Here is a 10,964-nt window from a genome sequence, read left to right as displayed (position 1 = left end):
GTGTGTGTGTGTGCATGTGGGAGGTGGGCCTGGGAGCTCCTGAAACCTGTCTGCTCAGAGCAGGCCTGACAGCCCTGGGGATTGGCAAACTAGAGCCCCGTCTGGTCCATCTGGTTTTACGTTTTTAGATGTTTGTATGTTTTTCAACATTTTTACATTTTTTAATGGTTGGAAGAAATCAGAACACGTCACACGGGGACGTTGCATGCGTTCCAGGTTTCGGTGCCCGTGAGTGTTTGTGGGGACGGCCACGCCTGCTCCATTACGTTCCGTGCACAGCTGCATTTGAGAGCAAAGCCGTCAGCGTTCACTAGTTTGCTGACCTGCCTCTCGGTCTGAAAACTCTGTCATGACGAGCACCCCAGGCCCCCCCTTCCCGTCCCCCGTGCCTGGGTGGCCTCTGTGCCGGAGCCTCAGTCGCCCTCCCCCCTGGGAGCAGGCGGTCCCTCTGTAACGGTGGTGGACAGTGCCACCTGCAGGCGGCTCTGACACCTGCCTCCCGCAGGGCCAGGCTCCAGTCTGTGGAATGCGTCCTGGTTTTCTGTGTAGGGGGTGGCTTTCTAAAGGCTCTGGCTGTGGGTGAGCAGAGGCCACTCCACCCACCGGGCACAGCCCCCAACACAGATACCCGCTGGCTGGCACAGAGGGTACGGGGAGTGAGCCCACTCAGCCCCTCCCCAGATGGACCAGTGCCTCCAGTAAGGGGGAGGGGGGCTGACACAGGCCCCCGTGGGCTGGGAGCTGCCTGGACAGTGCTTGTGCTGGGGACAGCCTCAGGCCAGTGGGAGTCAGTGTGAGGGACACCAAGGCCCCCCCATGTGGTCTGCGTGGACTGGTGTTGCTCCTCGTGGTGCAAGCGGGTCAGGCTCTGTTTTTGGGGGGCCAAGCCCCCCACAGCCTGGCCCCCACCTCGGTGCTTCCTCACCCCACCCCCTGCAAGCCCTCCAGGCCCCGCCCTCACGGACGCCTGCCGTCTCTGCAGACCGGCGGGGCCAGGGGCTGTGCCCCCGCGTGCAGAAGTGGTTTTTCGAGAAGTTCGGGGAGTACGTGGAGGACTTCCGGTTCCAGCCCGAGGAGAGTGCCGTGGAGACGGAGGAGCCCCTCAGCGCCCGCAGGTGGGGCCCCCGGGAGCCCAGCCAGAGCTGGGTGGAGCCGCGAAGTGGGGCGTGGCCGGGCCCCCTAGGGTCGGGCCCCCGGCCGGGCACAAAGGCCACTGCATTGCCGCCTGCCCCCACTCCGCGGTCTCGCATGCCTGTGACAAACACCGTGCGGGGTGGCAGACAGAGCAGAGCGCCCACCGCCCCGGCCTGCCCCTGGGGTCACACACCCGCTCTTGGCCCCTGGGTCTCCGTGGGCGCCAGATGGGCCAGGCTTCTACTCTCCGAGTCTCAGGGTCCTGCGGAGCGTGGGCGGGGACGAGGGCGGGTCCTGTGGACAAGGTCCCCTGCAGCCTGGGAGCAGCTCTACCTGCCGTCGCCAGCAGGGGCGCGGGCCCAGGTGGGTGGTGCGGGCCCGGGTGAGGGGTGCTGGCGCTCACCCCTGTCCTCGTCTTTCAGATTAACCGAGAACATGCGGCGACTGAGTGAGTACCGTGCCCTTGGGGGGCTGACCAGTGCGTGGGGGCCCCGAGCGGGGCTCTGTCATCTTGGGCTGACCGGGGTGGCTTTCTGGAGGCGTTTTTTAGTAATTCCCGCTGCTGCCTCCTTCCTGAGGCTGTTGCAGCCTGTCCCAGGCGTCCTGTCTGTCCTGCCCTCCGGGCGTGGAAGCCCCAGAGAAAAGTGTCGCTTTCCCAGATCGCTGCCTGGGCCCCGGGGATGCGAACAAGCCCCCCTTCTCCTGCCTGTGGGCACAGGCGTGGGGTGGGGGCACGCAGAGGGCATCTCCCCATGGGGCCAGACAGCACTAGGCAGGGCGGGGGGCGGAGGCAGCGCTGGCCCAGGGCCCAGGCGCACTGGGAGCCTGCGTGCTTGCACTCTGCTTTGTCGCTGGGTCTGCCCAGGCCCTGTGGCCAGCCTGACCTCCCAGAGGGCCCGCAAGCGCCAGCCTGACCGTGCGTTTGCCCTGTCCCCAGAGCGCGGCGCCAGGCCTGTCACCAGCTTTGTGAAGAACCTCTCTGCCTTATCTGACTGGTACTCTGTCTACACATCGGCCATCGCCTTCACTGTGAGCGCTTCCTGTGGGGCGGGTGGGCTGTGCTTCGCCCCGAGGGACCCACCCTGGCCCTGCGGGGCGGCCCGGGGGTGCGCTCAGCCTCAGGCTCCCATCTGTCGAGCGGGGGCAGCGATACAGCCACCTTGCGGTCGTGGGGGGATCCGACGAGGGCCGGCCCGCAGGCTGTGTCTGTGCAGAGATGTCCACAGGGCCTCTGGCCACACTTCAGTCTGCTCTCCCAGATGGCCGGGGAGGGGGCGGCAAGGGGCTTGTCCTGGTTACGGGGCCTGGGGGTGGCTCCGGACATGTGCATGGTGACCTGGAGCTGAGCTGGGCCCGTGAGCCAGCAGTGCTGGGGTAGGCTGGGGGGCGGCGGGCCAGCCTCACGGGGGCGTTGGGGAAAACGGGCCTGGCCAGTGCATGAACTGCCCGGTGGCCGTCTGTCCTCTCAAAGCCAGTGCCACTCTCCAGTGTAAGGAGGATGCAGGCCACCCACCTGCCTGTGGATTCCCGAGGCCAGCAACAGGTGGCCACAGCTCCCCAAGGCCCATCTCTGCAGAACCCCCCAGCTAGCCTCAGCCCGGTCTGGTCTCAAGGGCCACCCTAGTGCCTGGCCCAGGGCCCACCGTCCTCCTGGGAGACTGGCCTTTTGCACACTCACTGAGGACAGGCCGCAGCGGCAGGGTGCCTGTCCACTGTCACCCTGGGGACCCCTCTCCACTCTGCTCGTGAGGCCTCACTGCCTCGAGTCAGACACCTTAGTCCCTCATCGTCCTCATCACTAAGAGAGGCGCCTCCCACCTCAGACCAGCTTCTGCCCTCCGCCCAGCCCCCCGCATTCCTTCCCTGCCCCTTCCTGGGTGGCAGCTCAGTGCCCCCAGCTCTGGGCCAGGCACAGGCGGGAGCAGAGTTGAGGGGCCCCTGCGGCACTTTCCAGGGCACTCGGCACGTAGTGGGTTCCCGGCCTGTGGTTGGTCGCCATGCTCAGCTGTGCTCCACTCGGCGCCAGCTTGAGCTCTAGCATGTGGCCCCGCACCTGGGCGGGCCGGGACCCCAGCGAGGCGGGCCCTCTCTGCTCCCGGGCCGCGGCCCTCTCCCCGGCAACCCGTATGTCCCACCACCTCCCGAGGGGCTCCCCCTTCACGTCCTCATGGGCAGCTCCTCTGCTTCCCCAGGCGCAAGCCTGCAGGGCAGGGTGGGGTGCGGTCTGCCTTGAGCTGCCGTTGGGCCCCTCACCGTGTCCCCACTGCCCCGTCCTGCCTGCAGGTCTACGTGAATGCCGTGTGGCATGGCTGGGCCATCCCCATGTTCTTATTTCTGGCGATTCTGCGGCTGTCCCTCAATTACCTCATAGCCAGGTAGGTGAGCTGGCTCATCGTGTGCGTGTGGCGTGTTGTCTCCCCACGTCACCCACGTCCGTGACACGCCCAGCCAGCTGCGCCCCGTGCACTGGCCTTTGGAGGTGTCCTCCGATAGGCTCCTGACCCCAGGGAGGGGGGTGCCCACCCCCAGCCTGGCTTGCGGGAGCCGCCGTGGGCAATGCCAGACTCCCCAGCGCCAAGCGAGTGCCGGCTGCGGGGTCACTCCCACCCCTGCTTCGAGGGGCTCCATTTGGCAGGAGAGTCCCCCAGACCTCCGGTCAGACGTCCTGGGGGGTCGAGGGAGCGTGGGGGCTCTGTGCCCTGGGGGGTCCCCACCGGCGTGCGTGTGACAGGAGCTGGATTCAGAGCGCGCTCCTCATGCCGCGCGCCCCCTTCTGTGTTCCCCGAGCACCCCTGTCGAGGCCGCGGCACTGCACTGGGAAGCCAGCGCTCCGGGCAGAACCCCGTGTCCCCGGCCGCCCCCGCAGCGAGAGCCGCGTCCGCCAGGGCCCGAGAGCCCTGTGCCCAGTGCCGGACGTGGCCATTCAGGGTGCTCGCTTTTACTCATTTTTTCTGTAAATTTTTTAAAATTTAAATATAGTTAAGGTCCAGCGTTGCACTAGGCTCCGGTGTACAGCATGGTCATCCAGCACTCGGTGCCCAGGGTGACCACCGTGACGAGTCTGGTGCCCGTCCGACACCTGCGGTGCTGTGACGTCACTGAGCATTCCCCCTGTGCTGTTCTTTACGTCTGTTCGTTGTTTTAGAGCTGGAAACGTGGACCTTCTATTCTCCCCCCGCCCGGTTTTTTCAGATTTTCAGTTGCAGTCGACGTTCAGTGTCGTTTTATACGAGTGTCAGGTACACCGCGTGGCGATTAGACGTTTGCGTAATTTACGCAGGGATCCCTCTGATTAGTCCAGCCCCCCGACCCTGTGCGCAGTCGTCACACTGGCATCGCCAAGTCCCCTGTGCTGTATTCACATCCCCGTGGCTAGTTTGTAACTGCCAATTTGCATTTCAACTCCCTCTTTTCCGAGCCCCCAAACCCCCCTGTTGGCCGCGTCGGTTCCTTTTCTCCGTATCTGTGAGTCTGTTTGTTCTGCCGGTTTCGTTCCTTAGTTTCCACGTGCGGGTGAGATCACAGAGAGTTGGTCATTTCACGTACACGACGCCCTCAGGTCCATCCACGTGGTCGCAGGGTGCACTTTTACACACCCGTTTTCCTAGTGCCTCCTTCTGCCTGCTCAGGCTGGTCGACCTGAAAATGTTTTTTATAAAAAAGAGAGCATTTAAATACTGGTGAGGGGGCCTCCGTGCGGTCAGCCAAAGGATGGCGGCTGCTCCTGCGCCCCCCACCCCGGAGGCCCCCAGGGCTGGTGAGGCGACCTGAACCGTCCACCCCGGTGAGTGGCCCTGGCAGTCTCGGAGGCGACCGCGGTCTGCCCACGCTGCAGGGCGCTCCACGCTCCACCTGTTGGGAGCTTGGCCTGAGTGTGACGCGTCCTGTGACCCCGCCGCCTGCAGGCGGTGCTGTTTTGAGGGTGCACATTGTCTCCTGTTTGCCAGGGGCTGGAGGATACAGTGGAGCATCGTCCCCGAAGTGTCCGAGGTGGTGGTAAGTCCTGGGAAGGCGAAGGGTTCGTCTACCTCTGCCAGGTCAGACCTCAGCCTGGGTCCCCTGCTGGTCCCCCGAGGCCTCCAGCTGTGGACGTGCGGACGCCTGCCGGGAGCCCTGCCTAGGGGAGGTTGGGGAGAAGGCCACACCGCCCCCAGCCCCGAGCCCAGGGCAGCTGCACCCTGACCCGTCACCAGCTGACGCCCCCCGTGTCCCCTCTGGGCCAGGCTTGGCTGCTCAGGAAGAGAGTGCCTTCCTGACCCTTCCCAGCCAGGATGGGGTGTGCTGGAGAGGGAGGCAGCAAGGGGGCCGCTCAGAGGGCTGGACCAGTGGACGTGTGAGCAGGATCAGCTACGCCTGTGGCCTGCTTACAGCCTGCTGCCTGATTTTGGGAATAAAGTTTTATTGCTCTGCAGCCGTGCCCATTCATTTGTGCATGCTGTGGCTGCGCGGGGCTGTGACAGCTGAGTTGAGTAGCTGTGACAGAGACCATATGGCCTGCAGACCCCAAGTGTCTACTTTCTGGCCCTTTACAGAAAAAATATTCCGACCTTGCTCTAGAGGGGGACTCTGGCCCCTGGAGCAGCAATGCTGGGCGTGGGTGGGAGGGAGGCCTCAGTGCCTCCAGGGGCCTCGTCAGCTGTTCAAGCACCTACTGTGTGAACAGAGCACACAGTAGGGGTGCTGGGCGTTGGTGCCCGTAGGACCCCCTAGGGGTTGGGGAGGGCATCTGGGGGCAGGCCTGTGCCCCCCGGGCCCGGCACTCAGGGGTCCCTCGGAAGGTTTTCGTTGAGTGAACTCAGATAAGCAGAATGAGGTCAGGCCCCCTTTGCCTCAGTTTCCCTGCCTGTAAAGTGAGGTAGGGAACTGCGTGGTCTCATGCACCTCCGAAGGAGAGTCAGAGCCACAGCCCTGCCAGCTGTAGGGGTGCCCACCGCCCACCCAGCCTCTCGGGCCCCAAGGTGGGGTGTCCACCAGAGCAGCTGTCCCGTGCTGACCCGTCGTGCTGGGTCCTGCAGGACGTCCGCCCCTTTGGCTGTGTGGGGACGTCCGAGTGACCAGGTCCCAGGGCCGGGAGCCCTCTGTGCTGTTTCTGTCAGTAATTTCTCCGAACTGTTAAATTTTGGTGGCCATTCTCTTTCCCCTTTGACCGAAGGAGCCTCCGAAGGAAGACCTGACCGTGTCTGAGAAGTTCCAGCTCGTGCTGGACGTCGCCCAGAAGGCCCAGGTACCGTCCCCAGGGGTGGGAGGCCAGCACCCTGATCTCCAGGCCCGGCTCGTCTGTCGCCAGCCGACCTGTCGCCCGCTTGCCCGGAGCTCCGTCGCCCACACCCAAGATAGCCCCGATGGGTGTGGGGTCGTCCCGTTAATGTGACAGTGGCGCCTGGTGGTCAGAGCGCCTCCCGGCCGGGGCCCAGCTAGCTCCTGGGAGGGACCCAGAATTAGGTTTGTCGGCACTATCAGAGCATTGACCTGATTCAGACGGGACCCATCGTCCCGTCCTCGGCCTGGAGTGGTGGGGCAGGGCCACGGGGCTCGTGGCGCCCACTCTGGTCCCCCAGGGGCGGCCCGTGAACCTGACCCGGGACCCCCCTGGCGTCACTGTGGACCGACGCCCCGGCGTCTCTCGTAACCACAGTTGCTTCTTCACACAGAACCTCTTTGGCAAGATGGCCGACATCCTGGAAAAGATCAAGAAGTAAGTCATCACCCCCGGCCCGGCGCCCCTGGGGTGTGGGCCCGCCGCCCGGCTGATGCCCCGTCTCCCTTGCAGCCTGTTCATGTGGGTGCAGCCGGAGATCACGCAGAAGCTGTACGTCGCGCTGTGGGCCGCCTTCCTGGCTTCCTGCTTCTTCCCCTACCGCCTGGTGGGCCTCGCCCTGGGTAAGGCGCCGCTCGGCCGGTGCGGCCAGGCTGGGGCGGCCGGGCCTCTGCTTCCCACCGGGTGTCTGCGGCACCGCCGCCTCCAGGGAGGAGGCCGGCTGTTCACTCTCACCGCGTTCCTTCCTCTGCGCCGCGGCCAGTGGTTTTTATCAAAACGCTTAAATTGGGTCAGACAGGGCAGCCCTGCCGGGGGGTTGAAGCCCGCCCGGACCCACTCAGCTCCCCGCCCAGGAAGCTGTGCCCGGCTCCCAGGCCAGACCCCAAGCCCAGACCCACCCTGGCTTGCCCTCCGGGGCTCAGCGTCCCCAGCCTGCAGCTGGCACAGGGCCCATGCACAGCACACGGGGGAGGCTGGTTCTGAGCTGGGGTGTTGAGCACTGTGGCTGTGCAGTTCGGGGGTCTGCCTCAGCCTGCCCTGAGCCCCCTTATATGCAGTAGGTCCTCCGTTTCTTGTTGGCACCCTGCCTGCCCCCTTCTCCAGGAAAACCAGGACTGGCAGATGTTTGTTCTTGGGGAAAGTGACAAAAGTCAACAAACGTAAAATGTCCTTGGCAGGCCGTACAGTTTCTGTGTTTTCTCTGGGACCTGGGCTGGCACTGAGCGCTCTGACCTGGGGGAGCCCGTGGCCATGGGGACTGCTGGACCCCTGGTCAGAGGCCAGGCTGGGGACGGGTCCCCACAGTTTCTTTCATCCACCCTTGGTGGATGGCGCCCTGTGTTGGGGCTGGTTTTGTTTGTCCCGAGCCACTGCTGGGTTTGAGGTAATGAAGTGAAAAGCTGGGGTCACCTCCCCTCTTGCTTCCCTTGCCCTCCGTTGACTCCACTAGGGCCACCGTGCCAAACCTGGGCTGCGGGAGGCCCTTGGGGGCCCAGGGGCGCGGGGCCGTGGTGCCGGCGGGTCCCATGGCAGGTCCGGGTGGACTCGGACTGTGTCTCTCCCCACCCCCAGGACTCTACGCCGGCGTCAAGTTTTTTCTCATCGATTTCATCTTCAAACGCTGCCCGAGGCTGCGCGCCAAGTACGACACCCCCTACATCATCTGGAAGGGCCTCCCCACTGACCCGCAGCTCAAGGAGCGCTCCACTGCCACCACGTCCCGCAGGGTGAGCCCCACCGCAGCTGGGGCGCGGGCCGCAGGGCGCCGCCAGCCCACACGCGCTCGTCACTGTCGGTCGCCGGGGGCTGATGGCCTTCCGCTTTCACGGGGCCCTTAAGACGGACGACGGGTTTTCCCTGCTGCCCAGCTCTGCCTTGTCAAAGGGCCAGCCAGCTTGGGCGGGGGATGGCTGCTGGCCCAGGCCAGGCAGCGCTCGGGGGCTGGGCTGGAGGCCCCCTCCTGCCACAGACCCCCTGGAGAGTGGGCCCTGCCATGCCAGGCTGGCCCCAGGCTGAGGGCCAGCAGGGTGTGGGGCATTGGTCATCGCCGCACAGAGCTGGGGGACCTTGGGAGGTGGGAGCCCTGGCAGCGATCGCTCTGGGTAGGTGCCAGGTCCTGCTGTCCCCAGCTCTGAGGCCTGGGCCGCAAGGCCCAGCAACACCTGGGATGGGCCCACCTGGTGCTCACAGGCTGGTGCTGGGCCCATGTGTCGTTCACAGTGGAAGGTCAGCCATATGGGCATCGGGCACCATGTCCCGAGCTGATATAGGTTTTTTCGGGTCTCAGGCAAGTGGGGAAGTTCTGGCCTCAGTAGGACTCCCAGGGAGGTCTAGGAGGGCTTCCTGGAGGAGGTGACATTGGATTGCAGAGTCGTGTGTGTGGGTGTCCCCTGAGGGGAGGGTATCTAGTGACTCGTTGATGTTTCTGTTGTGGGGGGGGATGCTCCAAGTCACATGTGGGTCAGGCTTCCCAGGTCCTGGGACAGTAGCTTGTTGGGGGCCCAAACTCCCCAGCTGGGTGTGCAGGTGGCCCTGTGAGAGCCTGCGGAGTGGCCCTGGTCACACGGGTGGCGGCGAAGCAGGGAAGGGGCAGGAGCAGGCAGCCTGGCTCCCTGGGGAGGCTGGGACCGGACCTCCCGGGGCCAAGCGCACGTGGTGCTGGCCGCCCTCAGGGCGAGGGCAGAGCGGGCTGAGGGGTGGGCGTCCGGGGCGGTGGCAGTCCTGCGAGGCGTCGCGGGCCTGCGTCTGCGCTTGCAGCCCGCTGGGCCGGCGTCGCGTGGCCCGGCCTTTTCCTTCGTCTTGGTCCCACGTGTGTCCGTTGTCTCTTTTCTGACCAGCTGTCAGGGCATGACAAGGTACGGTGTCCGCGGGGAAGCCCCTCCTCCTGCCGTGACCCAGTGCTGTGCGTTGCCGTGCTGTGACTGTGCCGTGACTGTGACGTGTGTGTTGCTTCCGGTTGCCTGTCGCGGGCCAGCTCTGATCCTGGCACGTCTGTCTGAACTGCCAGCGCTGAGCACCTGTGGCACAGCACCTGGACTGTGTGTGGGGGCAGAGGGTCTCCCCACGGCCACAGGGCGCCGAGGACCGGGCACCCCATGCCTGGGTGCCCACGCCTGGGCGCACACGCTGTTTGCCCGTCCGTTGGCCTCTGGGCGTGGGGAAGGGGGTCGTGTGCGTGCCGGCTCCTTGCCCCCCTTGGCATGGGCATGGCTGACGGCGGGACGCTCTTGGCAGCCGCAGACGGCCTCGCGGAGCTACGTGTCCAGTGCGCCAGCCAGCCTGAGCAAGGACGAAGACGCCGGCCGCTTCCACAGCACCAAGAAGGGCAACTTCCACGAGATCTTCAACCTGACGGAAAACGAGCGACCGCTGGCGGGTACGAGTGCCACGAGCCCGTGACCCAGCCTGGCCCGGCGGGGGATGCCCGGTGTGGGCGCCGCAGTGGGGCTGCCGGCCTCCCTCCTAGACACCCGGGCAGGCGGCCCCGGCCCACACAGGGCGACCTTGCCGCAGTCAGCGGGCGGCAGGGGTCAGCGCAGAGTCCGGTGCCGGCCACTCCCCTGGCGTGTGCAGCCTGCCCCGAGGTCCTTCCGGCCTGTCTGCGGCCTGAGTGGTGACTCGGGAGCCCGGGTCCCTGTCCCCTCCCAGAGAGGCCCTCCCGCTACAAACCACACACTGTGGGCGCTCAGCGAACCGGGCTCTTCAGACTTTGGCGCCCGTGGAGCGTGGTGGCGGGCGGTCTGCGTTCTGCCCTGAGCCCCGGTCCCGCCGGCCAGGAACGCGGAGCGTGCGCGTCGTGGCTGCCGCCCGGTGCGTCTTCCTCCACCGTTTAAATGGTGTCCTTCTCCTTTAAAAACAAACTCAAAAGCCCTGCCCGTTCACGCGGACAAGAAGGCGTCTGTTCCTTAGCCTCGTAGATGCCACCTCGCTCCTGCCGAGCCACCGTCCTCCCACTCAGTGCCACCTGCCCGGAGGTGGAGGTCGGCACACCTCGGAGCAGCCAGGGCTGGCGGGCGGGTCCCGGCAGCACGCCAGAGGTGGGCGTCCCCAGCGGGGATGGTCAGGGTCGGTTTTGTCCCCCTTAGCATGTGAGAACGGCTGGCGTTGCTGCCTCATAAACAGAGACCGGAAGATGCCCACGGACTACATCAGGAACGGGCTGCTGTACGTGACCGAGAAGTGAGTGCGCGCGGCCTGCGGGCCGGGTGCCGCCGCCGGGGGGGGCCCAGGGCACAGGAGTGGGCACAGCGCCGGGCCCGCCAGCCCTGCCAAGAGCTTAGGCCCCACTGCTGGCCGTCCCCGCTTCCAGGGACAGGAAGTCCCACCTGCGAGCCCCACACGGCCCGGGTCAGCCACGCCATCGCTTCCCCAGACTTGCGGGGAGGCTCGGGTCTGGGGTTCTGAGGATGGGGCGATAGGTCGTGAGTAGTGTCGAGCGAAGGGAACTGTGTGGTTCCACCTGCTGGAGCCACAGCACAAGTCGTAGGCAGAGTCCTCATCACTTTCCTTTTGGGGTTCAGCAGCCCAAAGATGGTTGTGCAGGTGGCTTAGCTTTGAGGCTGCCCCAGCTGGG

General features: G+C 65.6%; 1 protein-coding gene across 1 annotated transcript in view; it reads left to right on the top strand.

The window, feature by feature from the left end:
- GRAMD4 (GRAM domain containing 4) overlaps window positions 1–10,964 on the top strand; it is a 70,185-nt gene that overhangs the window by 55,294 nt on the left and 3,927 nt on the right. The window contains exons 6-16 of the mRNA XM_039863149.1: window positions 983–1,115; window positions 1,557–1,582; window positions 2,072–2,163; window positions 3,418–3,509; window positions 5,082–5,130; window positions 6,287–6,358; window positions 6,786–6,829; window positions 6,905–7,014; window positions 7,964–8,118; window positions 9,626–9,767; window positions 10,477–10,570. Of these exons, the coding sequence (XP_039719083.1) occupies window positions 983–1,115; window positions 1,557–1,582; window positions 2,072–2,163; window positions 3,418–3,509; window positions 5,082–5,130; window positions 6,287–6,358; window positions 6,786–6,829; window positions 6,905–7,014; window positions 7,964–8,118; window positions 9,626–9,767; window positions 10,477–10,570 (1,009 nt within the window). The remainder of the gene's footprint in view (window positions 1–982; window positions 1,116–1,556; window positions 1,583–2,071; window positions 2,164–3,417; window positions 3,510–5,081; window positions 5,131–6,286; window positions 6,359–6,785; window positions 6,830–6,904; window positions 7,015–7,963; window positions 8,119–9,625; window positions 9,768–10,476; window positions 10,571–10,964) is intronic.

Source organism: Pteropus medius, unplaced genomic scaffold (assembly GCF_902729225.1).
Source record: "Pteropus medius unplaced genomic scaffold, Ma_sr-lr_union100, whole genome shotgun sequence".
NCBI lineage: Eukaryota > Metazoa > Chordata > Mammalia > Chiroptera > Pteropodidae > Pteropus > Pteropus medius.
The sequence above is the reverse complement of the archived record's forward strand: the minus strand, read 5'-3'. Positions and strand labels throughout refer to the sequence as shown.